Here is a 17561-nt window from a genome sequence, read left to right on the forward strand (position 1 = left end):
AAAGAGTAGTCTGCAGAGTAGAGTAAAGATGCTGAAAATAATAAAATAAAATAGCAGCTCTTTGAATAAATTAAAAGAATTTTCCTCACATATATATTTAATTGTGTATCCTGGCTAGTAGATGGATAGATACATAAATAATATTCTGGCTCTTACATTTTAATTTTAAAGTAATTACCTAAATCAGAGGAATACATTCATAAGTTAAGGCGTATTACATTCATAAGACTACTTTGTTTAGCTTTATGATCATGTTTTAATATAATCAATATTAATTGATTTATCTTTCACATCCATTCTATGTGTGACCTGTATGTGATATCCTGTATTTAAATATACAATGTTATGGTATAGGTTTTATTTATTTTTTTGTTGTTGTTTCCTCAGTTTGTCATAGGGTAATAACTCACAATATTAATGTGCAAAGATTAATTCAGTTTGTAAACTGGCTGATATCAGTGCTGCAATTATCAGTGTAAACATCAACCTCAGACATTTTGTATCTTATGCATACATGTACTATAGCAGCAAGGCTCTTTTTCTAACACTATTTTAAACTTCTCAAAATCACCAGCAAGGACAAGTTATATGAGGGCAAGACAACCTCTCCAATAACTGAAACAGTGATGCTGATTTAAAATGCTTTAACCTCACTCGGTCACTTGGTCTTATTTTGAATACCAGGTGTTTGTACTAATGTGATTTTAAGACTTCAATAGTACTAAACAGTAACACATTTATTTTATTTATTTTTGTGCTATTTTTCATGCTAGGTTTAAGAAACAGAGCCTCTAGGGAGGACATTTGAGTGACATGTTTTGCTTTTGTCTTCGTAGTCAGGGCAGAAAAAGATTTCCAAGGTTACTTCACAGAGCAAACAAAAGGCATAACTGTCACAAAAGATCTGCTTCTGAAAAATGAAAACACAACTGGTCATGGCACAGAAGCAATACCTACAGAGAAGACGCATCAACATACCGCAATGGCATTGACCGCCAAGTTTCCAGAGGCGGTCTTGCTTGACACCAGACCGACACAACCTTATAAGAAAAGTCAAATCACAAAGGCGTCAGCTTTAATTTCCCTACCAAGCTCAAAGCATTTTGTCTCCAGAAATGGGAATAGCTCTCTCATATTAAAGAGAGAGCCGTCGGCTATGAGGGTTGACACTGAATCAGAAAAACTATTGATCTCTAATTATGAAAAGATCTCATCATCTTCTGCGCAATCTGCAATAGAATCAATGATGAATGACACCTCTGACCCAGAGGGCAATTTGACTGCAGATGCAGTGAAAGCCCCTCCTTGGTTTCACACTCTTCTTGATTACAGGAATCAAAGAAACACTAACTCTGTTAGGCTCACATCTGCTGATGGATCCCTGAGACCTCCAGTGCTATCTGCATCTCATTCTCGTGTAATTGATAACCTGGATGCAGCACATAATGACAGCAGTGACAAACAGTCTCAAGGCAAGGACACCACAAACCCGGGAAGAGACCTATATGGCTTGGGCACAGTGCAATCCATCTTTCAGAATGCTACAGCAGAAGATTCACCGAGAGGAAGCACAATAATAAACTTGTGTTTGACCTGCCTGAAAGATCAAAGGCCAAGCTCCACCGGGAAAGCTGCACTGTCAACTCATGGCTCCCCAGACAACAATAAACTTACAGCCTCATTAACCAGTTTATATCAACAGTCAGCTCGAGTGCAAGAAGACATATTAAACAGAGACGTCAGTCATGCAAACCTCACCAAGCATTCCAGTTTCAGCGAGGGAGGAAGTTTACCTTACGATCAGACTTTCCTTTCTTTTTCCTCCAGTAACACTCAGAGTCATACTCAAAGCGTTTTGAATGATTCCCCAAACATTTTTTTTTCATCAGCTCCAGAAGCGGTTGCATTTCACACACGACCTCTTGCTGAGGTGTCGTCAGAAACAAAAGAAGACACCAAGAAGCAATTGAGGCATGCCTATCCTAGTGAAGCTTCTGTCAAAGAGAGACCCGTCTCAACATCTACAACACTTTATCACTCATCAAAATCCTTTTATATTGCAAGGAAACCAGTAGAAAGTGGAGAAAAAGAGCTGTATGAAAAAAAAGTAAGCACTGGGGTCCCGCCGTCAGACCTGATATATTTCAGCAAGAATAACAAAACAGCTTCCCACAGTGTCTCAACAAACTTAAAAAGTTTCATTCAAAGACAGTCTTTGGACATCAGCAGTGGGCTGGTAAGCAATATGCCTGTTATTAGTTCAGCTCCCCACAGCAGTCACATAAGTGTTATTACAGAGGGTAGTGATCACAGCACTGCATCTCATCCAGCAGTAAGAATGAGCTCGATTGAAGCTCACAGTGCAGTAACACCCTTCAGCGGGAGTAGGCCAACCGCTTTGCCAGTCAAAAATCCTGAGTCTCACTTTCAGACAGGAAGAGTGGATTCTTTGATCTCTCTTCTGAGACTCCAAACACCAGCTAAACCAAGCTTTCAGACCAAAGGACCCATACTGACTTTGTTACCAAAGGATTCTGCCATGAAGCTTGCTTCTGCAACCACAAAGACACACTTGACAGATAAACAAGATCCTCTGACATTTAACGCTGTACACAGCATTGTTAAACATTCTTCTGTTGATCCCCCAGGGCCAATGAACAAACCAGTTATAAGAGAACCACAAACTACAACCACCGCAACAACAGAAGTTTTCCCCAGGAAGTTGTTTCTCTCAGAGTTGAGTCAGGACTTTGGTGATGACATGCCCTTGTTGACACTACCAACACTATCAAGCAAATCCCTTTCTGAGAAACTGACAATAGGTAAATTTTCAGGGACTCAGTCTAAACTCATCCAGGTAGGAACTTATGATGTAGCTAGAGGGAAGAATGTAGCATCAACTCGTCAGTCTTATTCAACATATAGTGGGGATTTAATCAGAGAGTCACTAAGAGATTATGATGCAAAATCAAGAGATGAAAATGAACAGGTGTTGTATGCAGTTGTAGAAAATGGGAACAAGACAGAAAACGATGAGATGAAAGCAATAATAAAGTTGCAGGAAGGAGAGAAAACCAGGAAAGACACAACTTTGAACTATCAAAGAGGAAAATTTAAAGAGAGCAGAGAAGAAGAACAAGAAAAAATAATCAATACCGGAGCTAAGACAAATCAAAATGTAGACAGGGAAGGGGAAGAAATGACAGCGCAAACCGCCAACATGAGTAGGGAAAAAGGTGGAGCGACCAATGGAGAGGAGGGTGTAACCTTGAGACAAAACCTGGATCAAAGCAAAGGGCAAATCAGTGATGAAGAAGGAGCTGAAAGAGACAGTGTGACTAAAATATATGAAGAGAATTTCCTAAAAGTTGCAGCTGAAAAGCAGAGTGAGTCTTTAAAAAGGGAAGAAGCAGAGGATAGAAGTGAGAAAACACCAGAGGGGAAAGAAGACAATAAATGTGTTGGGGAAACTGGGAAAAAGGACATGACAAATGTTCCCCTTGGACCCCCTACTAATTCTAAAGAATTTAACAGAGATAAAGAACACGCTGTTGAGAACCTGTCTCCCTGCCCCAGTTTGATTAAACAGCTGGGAACCACTGAGAACAAGGGCATTCATCTGGGAGAAAATGCTACAGCAATTGTGGAAATCACAAATAAATCATTTACCTATAAAGTGACAAAAAATCACAGAACAACAAGTCAGAGCCCAAACCAATCGAAAGCAACATCTCTTCCCAAAGAGCCATACACACAGATTAGATCTCATCTCTCTCCCCCCAAGGACGTTCTTCCAAAGCATGAAGTTACGTCATCACTCACTAAAGAAAGTGCCCGGAACGAAGTTGTTGAAGCTACATTTGGACATCACACTTTAAAGTTTGGGAACGTATTAAAGCCAGCGGTTTCCCCAAACAGCAGTGCAGCTAAATTCACTCACCCTTTACTAAAGACTATCAGCAATATGTTGTCACTCACCACCCGTCGATTGACAACCGCAGATGGAGTCCTGAGAGCTGAGCCCCACTTTACAGTAAATAGTTCTACTCCCAATATATCAATTATTTACGACATCCCAGATCACAGGCATAAATTTAGTGCTTCAGTTTCAAAGGCCAATTCAATTTTACATACCGCAAATGAGAGCGAGCAAGCAGAATACATTATAGCATCAGTGAATCCCGGTCCACACCAGAAGATGTATAATGACTCATCTACTAGGCCACCCACAGCCACAGCCTTGTCATCCGAGGCCCACATCTCCATAGGCCAGTTGCAGCCTCGCCAAGCGCAGCCTGTCCCTCAGATCAGCGAGTCCTCCTCCTCCCCCTCTTTTGACATGACTTCAGGCCAGCCATGCTCATTTAAACTGTCAGAGCAGACAGCCCATCCAGATGCTCTGCATACCTCTGTTGATGGTAACGAGCAGAGAGCTGTGCATACCCTAACAGCATCATCGAGTCCTAAAGCGGAAAACGATCAATTTCCCCATACCAACATGTCACCGCTGCTAAATCTCAGCCTGTTTGGAGGTGACATTTTACCTGGCACCTATAGGCTGACAGGGCTAACCGGATCAGCGGTTAGCCCTGTCTTACTAAACTTACTTAGGGCCAATTCCAACACTCAACATGCGAATGGTGAAAGTGACCGTGTCGAGTCTTTGTTAGGGACTGCTGATGAGACAAATCAAATCAAGGAGAACGATAATGCACGAACAATGGTGACCTTGAAAGTGAAACATTTAGAGCTGGTCACAGAGCAAATATCAGAGATGAGACTTGAAAAGAACAGTTTACCTTTTATTACACCAATGACCGGCAGCAATAAAGATAACATAGATGAACTTAACTCTTTGTCTATAATGCAGGCTGATAAACCAGCAATGAAAATGATTCATGAGAATGACCTGATCAGTGTAAATGGCGAAAATGAAGCAAACAGCACAGTGACAGTTCCCATCAAGTCTGTCATGCTTGCGGTTCATGCTGGGCCCAGGACTGAGCATGCTATGGACGACAATTTTGTGTATGATTTTGGAACACCTGCCTTTAGCACACATGCCCCATCTGGCACCTCTCCAGATGTTGAGTCAGAAGGTTGGCCTGAAATGCCTAAAATCCAGCATGATGATGTGACTAAAATGTCTGTTTCTGATGTGAAGCATCATGCAGAAAAAACACCCGGGAAGCAAAACAATTCAGTGAGCAACAGTGCTCTCCCTGCTGCACATATTACTTTCAGAAATGATATCATTATCCTCAGTAAATCCACACACCAGACTGACGACCAGCTAATTACTTCTTCCTTTCAAATGATCACAGCAGTAACTGATGATTCCGTGTCCCTGGCTCCAACTCCTACCATAGGTGGTGTTACTGTGTCCAAAGAAGATCACGAATCACTGCTGATGGCTAGTGAGAGTGTGCCAGTTGTGGAAAAGTCATCTCGCGCTGCTGCTGAGCACATAGAGCACTCGAATCGTCATACTGAGCCTTTGTCATTGATAGGGCCTCCCATAACTCCTACTACTGGCAAACCCACCCCTGCTGTGAAAAGACAACACACAACAGAAACACACAGTGCCGAGCTGCTTGAGGATAAAATTTCTGTACGGACTATTGAACAGAGTCAGCATGCTGCTCCTGCTGTATTTGCAATAACACATAATATTAATGACCCAGAGAAGGACATCCAAAGAGACTTGCTGCAGACATCCCACAGAGCTGAAGGTTTGCATGGTCCAACATCTACCATGCTTAGAAAAATGGAATATTCATTAATTAAAGACATCAAAACAGCTCTGACTACAAAGAGTGCTTTTGAAGCCAAACAATCTCTACTTGAGAAAATTTCTGCAGCATATACGCAGGACAGAACAGAGCAGCCTGACAGGCAGACCTCGCATGAAAAGACTTCAATAAGTCAATTGATATCTGGATTCATGGCAGATTCTGCACCAACTACAAGGATCTCGCCCGCAGACATTATTAATAAAAGCAGCTGTAGGACTATCGGCTGTGCTCGGTCAACCAAGACGACTGAAACAACAACTGGAGCAGGTGAAATTGATCATAGTCAGAAAATGTATAAAACACAGGGTACAGTCACAGAAAGAGATCATTTCAGAGACGAGGACACTGCTGGCGCAAAACCAGAAAATGGCAATTGCAGCTCTGACTGTCTTGTAGCTGGAAAGGCTACACCGCAGGCCGCTGACCTTGAATATGCAACGCTTTCAGCATTCATCAGTATCGGTGAATCCGATCGCAGCGTTGATGAAAAGATGTCAAAAAAGGCCAGGAGTGTGGCAGCTAAAGCTGTTCATTTGGAGAGGCACTGGACACCTGAGAGGCCCCACTTTGTAAGGAAAACAACACAAAGACGCTTTCACAGAGAGACCTCGAAGGCTCAGGAGGCTCCTGCTAAAGAGGTCACTTTATCTGAACCTGAAGCAGCTCTTCTGCAGACCACAATAAAGGCTACTGAGCTGACGGTGCTCTCTGAAAAAAACACAAAAACACAATTAAACCGAGGAGCAGGCAACGTCGAGGTACTTGAAGCGCAAAATGCCACCAGGTCAGTGAGTGCCGCGGCTAAAGAAGAGTCTGGGCGCAGCCTGTTACTGCCAGAGTCTGAGTCAGAGCTGCCAAAGCTGAAGCGCAGGGGAAGGACCTCATCACATCTGTATCTCTCTGGGTAATCCTACTATTTATAATTAGTTAACACATACTGGAGATTTTGAATGATTAAAATATTGACTAGAAATGATCCCATGACTTTTACGGTTTTTTTCTTCCTAATTTGTGAAAAGAAGTCAGGAACCAAAGTTGGCAAACAGACTAGAATGCCATTTTATTTATTTATTTCTGCAGTCAATGTAATGTTTATAGCACAATTAGGAATTTTAGCTGAACAAAATAACTTAGACATAACTACTACTACCACCCTTCACAACTGTGAAAACTCTGAGGTGGGGAGAGTTTTCAGAGCTGTATTTGTTCAACCTGAGATACTCATGTGACTGCAAGTCCTAAAGCTGATTTCTATACTAAATCAAAATAGATGTAAATGAATGTCTACATTGAGAAATCAATCACAAAATAAGATTCCTGTGTGTATGTTTTTATCAGTAACATAAAGTATGTAATATGCAGTACTTTACACAATAACATTTTTGGTGCCGCCCTTCTTTAAAGATATTTATGATGTAAATATGTTAAGATTCATGTTGCAAATACACCAATTTGTTGGTAGTATAACAGAAGTTTCAGAGGATCTGTGTGGCAGTGGAAACTACACAGCAGAAATGAGTCTTGACCTTGGGAGAGGTGTAGAGCCTGGCGATGCTGTACCTGCCCAGGGGAACCTCAGAGTGGTTATCAACCTAAAGACAAACAACAGTCAGATAAACCTCGGGGTCACCTCCTGTTGCCTGTCTCCAACCATCCATCCAGACCTTGCAAACTCTACCTGCTGTCTTTTCTCCAGGTAAACAGGAAAGCCGGAAATAAGAGTTTGTTCTTTTCCAAGTCTTGTGTTTCAGCAATCCCCCACCACCATGAATTGGATAAACTGTCAAGAAAATGGATGGATGGATAGAATTCTGATGTCTTTGATAACATTAGTGTTTGTTGACTTCTTGTAATAAGGTTGTTAGGCAGTCTCATTCAAACTTTTGATTAAATATAAGTTTAAATGTTCAATTTTTCCAAATCTCTGACCTGGTGATGGGGGGAATAAAATAATGAAAAAAATTCAGGTATCAAATTTTTACCAGGTAACAGTTATCCACACGGCCCAGGGTTGTTATTATACGTAGGGCTAGACGGTCACTGCTTAAAAGTATATTTATTTTTATTTATTTATTTATTTTTTACCAGATAAACAGTTTTACTATAACTTACATCAATCCAGGAAGCTGCAGGTCCATTTCTAAGAGTTAAATATTCTAGATAAAAAGAAGGCTGTTGTAGGTTGATGGTGTTATCTCTCTGAGCCAGGATCAGTCAGATAGATTGAAATTGGGTGCACTCCACACATATGGAGAAGCAGCAATATACTGTAAATAGACAACCTGTAAAATATCAAAGTCTGAGTGACTGTTAAACTTAAAAAAATGTTTACACCAGTGATGTGCAGTTTTTTTCAAATGTATTTCTCCTGAGTGAAATGAAGAAAAAAAACAGTAAATCATTTTAAATTACCTTGATATAATAACCTTAATACCTCCTAAAGAGTTGAGGAAACGATTAAAAAATCAGCACACTGGTGAATATATTCTGGACGCTAAATCAGAATTTATAGCAAAACTTATTAACATTACATACCATAACTACCAATCTTACAACACCCTAAAACAAAAGCTGACATTTACCTAATATGATTTATTGTTTTTTTAAGTGTTCAGCTCAGTCCAATCCAAAATATTGACACAAAAAGGGTGCACTGTTTATTGATTACTGCAGCTTCCATGGCCTGTGGCAGGATTTTCTCACTTTAAGCGCTTTTCCTTAAACATTAAACTATTTCTTTTAAAGAAAAAGAAATCCACTAAGGTTATACTCTGCATTTGTTTTGGTGCCTCAGGTTAGCAGCAGAACCAGCAGGGATCACACTACTGCCCACTGCCTTGTCAACGAGTGCCAGCTTCACCATCAGTCTCTTCCAAATGATTAATTACTCAGTAGTGTACCTACACTGCGATCTGAGTGTCTGCCTGAGGAACCACTCTGACTGTGAAAGGGTAAGATTGCAGTGGGTGCACAGCGTAATGATGTGAGAGAATGAAAGAGCAAGCGACTGAAGGTAATTTAAATTTTGTGACACGGAAAACATGGAGACAGACTAGAAGTGAGCGGGCTCCTTTAAATTGGTTGGGTACAAGAGCAAAGAGAGAGGGTAAATGAAAATTATTTGAAAGCATAGGCATACATAATTTTTCAGAATCAAAGTTAAAAGAATGCTTTGGTACAACTAATGCAACATGCCATTGCTAATACTAATAAGTATTTTATACATCTCACTCTTTAGCAAGAATACAAAGACCGGAGTCAAACCCCGTCTTCACAAAGTTAGAGAATAACACTAGACGAGCAGCTCTAATACCAGGAGGTGAAAGAGAGGAAAAACTCCAGAGACTCATTTTGTATGTCTGGCTTTGAAGAGCACTTCCACAGCTCCCACAGCAGCTGTGATTCTAGTATTGCTAAGTTCTCAGCCATTTTTCTTTAGTTTTTTCCTGTTGCAGTGGTCATGTAAAACAGTGGGGATATATGATAGACGATAAAAGCTCCATCTTATAGAGCAGTAAAACACTTTGAGAGTTTGAGCTTTGACAAAAATTGTATCGCATTATCTGCAACTTTCTTTGTCCACATCTATTGCTCCTTTCCCCCCTCTTGTTGTGACAAATTGTGTTTCTTCTTTGCACTTGATGTGAGACTATGTATTCTGGTGAAGCACATCAGCTACAGAAAAGCTATACATTGCATTGCAAAAACCCTGTTTGAGCTGCTCTAAATCAGAATGGGATGCCTAGATTAAATGAAAGCTGTTCCTTACAAGCTCAAATCCTTATTTGCAGCTCTTTATTTGAAATAAACACTTCTGCTCATGCTCTTTTTATTCAACTAAAAAAAAAACTGCCAGGAAAGAAATCAGGTTTTTCCAAAATATTTATCAGAGTGATTTGTTTGTGTTGCTTTCGTGCACATTTCTTTCTGTTTATCATCACAGACAGAAAGAACAACCATCCATCACCCAAACAGATAATAACCTGTTAGCTATTTCACCATTTTCCAAACGTAATTGTTTCATATCTCCTCGTCTTTTTGTAGCAGTGCCTTCAGAAGAGGCGTGCACTTCCCTCAGAGGGCTCGCAAACTATTGTCACCAATCTGAAAAATCGCATATCCTTTGGACCCATGTTGAAACAAGTGAAGAACTCTACCTTTCCAGAGGAGATAGGTAATTATTAGCTGGTCCTTACACAAAAATGATGATCTGAGATAACAGAGCATGCACGGCAGATGATGTGACAGGAAATGAGATATTCTCCTCATGAGTGCGTCATATAAAGCTACACGATGAAAGTAAAAGAGACTAGGGAACACTGCACAAACAAGTCATGGCTGTGACTTTTATGGTCTGTTTGTTTGTGTTTTTTTTTCAGAACCATCAGAACTGGACCTGGCTCTGGTCATAGTCAGCCTGGTGGTTGGCTCCTCGCTTGTCACAGTGATGCTGCTGCTGGTGTGGCTGGCCTACCGTAAGCGGGGTGACTGGCTGCTCCGCTCGGCGGCTCCGCCACGAGCCTGCTGCGGCTGTCTTCACCCAGGAGGTGACTTGATCCTTCCGTGACCAAGGAGGGACCGTCGCCTTTTACACTGATCAAATCTTTACCAAAATAGCTGCAGACAATTAGATTAGTCAACAGACAGTGGAGGAGTCAATCATATTAACCACAGAGCAGAGGTGGCCAGCTGCATTGGCTGGTATAGGCTAGACTAGACAATGAGGAGCAATCCAATTCACACCGCCTTTCACAGGTGACACAGCTGTTGCACTCTAATTTTGTACTTAACCATGAGCAGTCGATTATCATTCACAAATAGAAAAAACACCTTGAGCCCTTTGTTTTATCCCCAGGGGCAAGAAATCAGCATGCTTTGTTTCCCACTTTGAGAATAATGGCTTGTGAATAACTGTTTGATACACGATAATGTATGCATTTGTGTCTTGTTACCTATATCGAGTCTTTGTGGTAGAAGCTCATTTATTATTGCAAGAGAACATACAACAGCCCTGAAATATTGCTTCTGTATCTATACACTGTAACGTAATGTGGCTAATAATATGAAATAGTGGAAAAAAAATATCAGAATATGTATCAGTGCTGATTTACTTTTAATCTGTGTCTAAAGAAGAATTTTTTTCCTGATCTCAATCTCTAATCTGAATCCTTAATAAGTACAATGAAACAAAATACAAATGGGAAAAGCCTTTCTAGCAGTATTCCTAACATAATATTCCTTGATCCATTTTATGTGCACCAGTAAAGTTTTTTTGGGGAACATTGTTAGCACTGTTTCTTTCTCTTTCCTCATTTTGAATGTAGGTGCACTGCTGTGCAGGGAGTTCAACACTGACTTCCAATGAAGGATGATGACCTTCAGGGTTTTTAGTGGGAGCAAAAACAGACACGAAATTCAGGGGCAGTATTTGAATGATAAGATTCCATCAGCATAGAGTTCAGCTCAAGGTGTTCAAGACTCCCTCCCTCTGCGCCTATCTGAAATCAGAGTTCAGGTTTTGCATCGGTGATTTTCTGAAATAGTCACACACGTTTCGCATAGTCACTGGACAAAAGGAAGAAAGTGGGGTTTGTCCTTTTAATTCATTGCACAACTGTTTCAGTGACCTTGTGTTATGCTGTGAATGGTTTATAGGAGAATCTAAAACTGTGCACTTTTATTTTGTATTTCTATCTATTAACATTCTCAGTGTTGCTGTTAAAAGTATAAACTCAGACTTCATAGTTGTAGAAATCTAAAATTTCTCTAACTTGTATTCATAAACATTGCAAGGTGCCCAGAACACAGTGTCTTGAATGACGTTTTATCTGATGTCTGGATTTCCTGGCATTAATGGAAGCCCTCACTGCTGCTAAATATGTCAGTCAGACTTCAGGAAAAATAGGATGGTAATCTCCCTGTGACCATGACAATACCTATGTCATGTTGCAACTATGCCACTATTTGTGGACAAAATATAGATTTCTAATTCTAATCTATGAAGATCTGATTTGACGGATTCAGTGTAAAAGTTAATGGGAATATCTGTTTCATGTGTGACGCACATGAAACAGATTTCACACTTCAATCACACACATCCATCCATCAATCCATTCGCTTATGCTTATCCTTTTTCAGGGTTGCGAGGGTGCTGCAGCGTATCCCAGATGTCTTAGGGCGAGAGGCAGGGTACACCCGGACAGGTTGCCAGTCTGTCGCAGGGCTATCACACACCTATCACAATTAATTGCTCAATTATCACAAGCAGATTACGTGTAATTGCCAACTTGATCCCATTCACACAAGATTAGAAGTGGAATGGATACATTTGCAATAACTGCACAACTTTTACTTTGAAGGTGAACGGTCTCCATATCTGGTTTATATACCACATTTAATAAAAATCAGAAATGAACTGAAAATGATTTCCTGAATTTGGTAAAAAATAAATAAATAAATAAATCTTAGTTTTAGTATCTGTTAGTTTGGTAAAATAAAAATGACTACAGCTTGTCTGATGAGGCATTCCTGGACTGAATAAAACTAAAAATGAAAAACAAAGAGTCAAAACAAAAATAAAAACTAATTAGAAAATACAAATGATCACAAAGGCTTGAGTTTAGACCCAAATGCAGACATAGTGGTGAACTGTTTCTTTAGAGCAAAGGTTTTATTTAACTCAGGAATCTTAATAGAGAGAGTTTTGTAAATGTCACAGCAGATGAGTTCACTGTAAGAGAAGAAAAGGTGGGTTAATCCAGTAAATGCGATCAGGGATGTCAAGGTGAGAATTTTCAGAAGAGTGAGAAGAATTAAATCGCTCACTTGGAGAGATGAAGAACAATAATCCCAGGGGAGGCAGCTAGGTGACTGTCCGAGAGAGTCAAGGAGTGAGTAGCCAAGATGCACAACCTTTTTCCCTTTTCAGTGTCCGGAGGATTGTTGCAGGCAGGAGAGCAGACAAGTAAGAAACATGAAGACTGAGTTGACCAGCACTGGAAGACATGGTGAGAGACAGGTGAGTATTGAACCTAGAGTGTGGATACTGAAGATGCAGGGAGAAAATCATGTTAAAATAACATGAGGAGGAACATGAACATTAAGCAATATTATATGAGCTGATTTCCCACCGTGAGGTAGCAGACCATCTGGCGAAGAGTGGAGGCTAGAGCTGGTCTTCAAATCCTGGCCGGTGATTGATGATGATGATCATAATGATAATTATAATAAGTCCCTCCCTGCTACATTTAGTGTTTGTGCTTTTTCCTTCGCAACCCAGTTTTGTCATCTCCTTTCTGGAGCCTGTCCTGTAAATCTGAATCACAACCTACCTGAAGAATATTTCAAACACCTCCAGCTACTCTCGCCTGCTTCAATCAGTCACTTCCTTTCCTTGGAAAGGAATGGATTTACCTGCTTTCCACCTGCCTGAACACCATTCCCTGCACCCCTAGTCTGATTTGGATTTTGGCCTACCAGCCGTGAACATCTCTGGAAACTTTATTCATAAGACCAACAAGAAGATAGTGGAAATTAATTAAACAAGTCTGCAATGTCTTGTTCAATTGATCTTGGCTGCTGTTAACACTTTCTCTCTTCTCTGGCAGGGCTCCTGGTCGCGTCCCTGATAAACCATCCTCCCCAGCCAGTTACCAGCTGTCCCTAAATATTAACCAGTCTGCTCCTTGAGTCCATTTTAAGCCAAAATATGACACATTGGTGAAGACAACAACTCCTGTGCTCCCACTTTCATGCACTAGCAGACATGTTTTTAACTAATGGTATCAGAATTTACATCATATACCTTTAAATCAAAGTCCAAACAATAAGTAAATTATATGTTACTTTGCGTGTGCCTAGGCCAGTGATTCCCACAGTGTGGGGGTGGGCACTGCTGGTGAAGTTACTGCAGGTAAGCCACAGCAATTCAGTTTGAAATTACTCACATGTGTAGAGTTAGAGGTGTATAAACATTTATTTATTAATGTAAAAAGTGAATTAAAACTGGTATTAGGAGATGGTCAGTTTGTGATATTAACCTGACCAGAATGTGCTGCTTTTAAATGGATGTTTGGGTCAGGTGGGTCACTTTGGATATGACTGGGTAGCATTACGAAAAACATAGTCAACAGCCTGTGTTGTTCATGTTTTTTGAATACAATCTTCCAAATTATACATCACTTTCTTTTTTTTAGGTGAGCTCCATGGGAGTTTCTCTGGTTTTAAGTAGGCCACAGCACAGTGTGCAGAATGACTCTTGACTTTGGCTGATCTAGGCAAATCAAAACAGACCCTGCTTTATATTATATGGGATTTAAATTTGAAACACTACTAAATTACTGCACCCTCAGATTTTGAACCACTACACAAAGGATAAATAATTATTTCACAGTTTTTCAGTCTGACTCTTTTTTGGTAACCATTATTGTGACAATATTTATTATTCTGTAGAAATGAATAATGAGTAAAAAATGTTTGGTGCTCTTGAGAGGCCCAGCAATGTTCTAGTCCAGTGGTGGCGTCTGTGTTCACAGAATATTAATAAGAAATGCTGGAGTTAAGCTTGTTAGCCATTAGAGGACAAAAACCCTTTAGCTCTAACCAGTCAGCTTACCGGGTGTGGTGGAGCTTGCTAATGCCATTGGCTGAGCTACAAGATGCGGGTTCCATCAATGAAGACAGGCTACCTGAGGGTGGAAGTCTATCTGAAATCTTATCACGGCTGCCTGCTTTACACTGGAACATCAATCCATGAGTCTCTCCTAAATAATAGTGCTAGTTAGTGAGGCATGACGCTGTGGCTGTCAGTGAATGTTAAATTCATTTATTATTGCACCCGTCTCTGTAGGATGAGTGAAAGCGATTGGGTAGTTAGGACTTGAGTTGAGGGGTTGACACTTTTGCCATCTGCAGAATAAAAAAAAAAATCTAAGCAGGGCACATTTTATGCCTGTGATGAAAACAGCCTTTCTGGTCTTTGTGGAAGAAGATATGCTGTCAAAATAAAACAAATGTGACCTTGTATTAAGTGAAGATCTTTCATATCATTAAATTATTAATTCTGCTCATGTCTTCCTATATATGAGTGCACCGGCATTCACAGCTCACCACAATGCTCCACCCTTTGATAGCGCTCTGCAGAAATAATGAATCTATAATCTTGTAAAGCCTCACAATAATATAGTTAGAGATTATCCCATTTTGGGCTTTGCAAAATAAACATATAATCAATAGGACATGTCTAAATGAATGTGACCCTGTAGATGTGTTCCACATGCGCTCTGCATCCCTGCAGGGCGAGCTGACAGATTTAAAAGGAGCCGGGAAGGGAAAATCCTTTACAAGTAAAATTATTAACCAAAAAATTCTAACCATGTCTCACAAATGAAAGCCTGAACAAAAAGCTAGCTCAGAGGATGAAATGACTGCAGAATGCTGGGCTGTGGTTGGTCTCTCATAAGATGCGCATTATGCATAGAAAACCTGATGAATCACATTTATATGTGTTGTGTAAAAAATAAGACAAAAACACATACAATAAGAGATAGACTTCACAGAGAGAGTTGCAGACAACTGGGAATTTTTGCTGGACTTTCAAGGGAACCATATTTATTCTAAATTTGCTATATGGGAATCAAGAAACCCAAGGGAGACGGTCAAATGAGTACCAAAGCTACCAGGGACCCACAGGAATCATTTATATATGTGTGTGTCTATAAATGTATGTGGGAGTTCATCACTATCGTTAACACTGCAACAAAACCTCATGTCCCAAGATAAATTCAGCTCTAAAGGGGGTTGAATGGTGGTGGAGTATAACTGAATGAGCCTATAAACCAGAACAGCAGGTGGGAATAGAAGAGAAGGTAGAGGACGTCTTTGTTTTCTCATCTTCCTGAATGAGCTTTCTATTACCGTAATCCTTTTGCATAAGCCGGGCAGTTTAATCTTTTCTCTTAAGGAACAGCCCGCTTTAATGATGCAGAAAGATGGAAATACATAATTAGAAAATACAAGGCTCCCAATCCTTCACGATAAATGTTGTGAAAGATCGGGAGAGGAAATGGGTTCACAGATAATAGTGCCTGTGCACTATTATCCCGGCAAGATGCAGCATCATTGAAAGTCCGCTTGCAGCGATGCTAAATTTACAATTCATTATTAAGGATTATTGATACATTTGGAATATGCTAAATTAACTCTATGACCAGCTCCACAATAGAATGAAGCAATGCTGTGCCTCGTTCCAGCCTTAACGAAGATAGAGGCACAATGTAATTGAAATGATGTCCTTCTTCTTGTATGCAGAAAACAATAAGACTCTACCAGGTCAAAGTCTTTTCTTATTTCATTTTCTCTGCATCTCTGTGTCTTAAACTGTGGCAGGAAAACCAGCTAGGCTGAGGGTAAGGTGTAGGTAAAATGATGATCTTGATTGTTTTGTGGTAGTGGATGCTTACACATAATGAATGCTCAAAGATTTCAGTCAATTTTCCACACAGTTTCAGGTAGTTTTGAACTTTAAATGAGAAACACGTCATGTTCTTATAACTATGACTGTTTTCAAACTTTTTATATTATTTCTTATTTTGACAGTCACTTTGTGTCCTCTACTTGAAGTGCATAAAAAGACAAGGTGTTTGCTAATGTGTTTGCACACCGTCTTTGATTTCACATCTAATCTCAGAGAAACCAGCTGGCGTGCAGTTCAGTGCCTATCACATTAAAAAACAAATGAATAACTAAAAAATAAGTGCCTGAACAAAGAATAAGCTTTAAAAAAAGGGAGTAGAGCTTTGTGGCAAAACGTCGCCTACTCGATGAGTTAGATGAGATTTTCCAGGTGCTGGGCCACCACATGCTGCCGAAACAGCTCCAGGGTCAGTGTGTGTCAAAATAATTGTTCAAATCTTTGGAGCTCTGCAGGAACAATGAATAACGTTTTTTGAAAACACATTCCCTCAATTAGTCTTTTTATGGTGGCAATACAGAGCACTGTCTAGTATACTGGTCCAGAGATCTATGACGACAAAATTTTCATAGTTATCGCAGCTATTCAATCAATGCCGTACATCATATGGATGGAGGCATCATCAGTTTGAAGAGAACACTGCCATCAATCTTGTCTGAGTTGCAGTTGCATTGAGCCTCCCTGTTAAGGGGAAAAATTGAGTCAAACCACTCCCAAGGCAAAGCAGAGCCACCAGATTACGTTACTGTAGGGGGTTCTGGTGGGTTATTGATCTTAAAAACTGATTGTAGTATTCAGGTGTGGTTTTGGCTCAGATTTTAGGAGGAGAGGTGGAGCGTGAGATTCAGGCTGAGTGGCAGAGCTGTTGAATATCGTCTAATCAGTGTCTCTTATTGATGCAACAGTGGACTGGGACCTGCAGCCGCCTTGGAAGCACTGATGTCTGAGCAACCTGACACACAGGCACACAGGCATAAGAACACTAGTGCAGGAGAGTGAACTCTAAATAAAAGCACAAGCAAGCAGAATGTGAAAGCTTTCTGTGTGTGTGTGTGTGTGTGTGTGTTAATAATGGGCATATCCTTCAACTCAGATTGCAACTGAGCCATTCAACTATATGTGTCAGTGGTGTGCCTTGTTAAAGTGAATGGATCATGAGCCAGTAAGGTTACTGTGATCAGCCATAATAATAAAACCACCTCTTTGACCCGCAGGTCCCACCAGCAGACCACTGCAGTGATGTGTTCAGTCTCATTCACCTTACTTCTGGTGGTTTTAGTGTTTCGACAGACACA

General features: G+C 40.3%; 1 protein-coding gene across 1 annotated transcript; it reads left to right on the forward strand.

Annotated features, from left to right (window-relative positions):
* Positions 1 to 1253: 1253 nt before the first annotated feature.
* Positions 1254 to 11046, forward strand: LOC146373790 (uncharacterized). The gene is made up of 5 exons (XM_084951862.1): positions 1254 to 6699; positions 7258 to 7491; positions 8590 to 8746; positions 9840 to 9969; positions 10175 to 11046. Exons 1-5 carry the CDS (start codon positions 2246 to 2248, stop codon positions 10360 to 10362), a joined length of 5163 nt encoding a protein of 1720 aa, XP_084807988.1. The 5' UTR covers positions 1254 to 2245; the 3' UTR covers positions 10363 to 11046.
* The last annotated feature ends 6515 nt before the right edge of the window (positions 11047 to 17561 follow it).

This window comes from Perissodus microlepis, chromosome 14 (assembly GCF_051167445.1).
Source record: "Perissodus microlepis isolate ML-2025 ecotype Zambia chromosome 14, ASM5116744v1, whole genome shotgun sequence".
Classification (NCBI taxonomy): Eukaryota; Metazoa; Chordata; class Actinopteri; order Cichliformes; family Cichlidae; genus Perissodus; species Perissodus microlepis.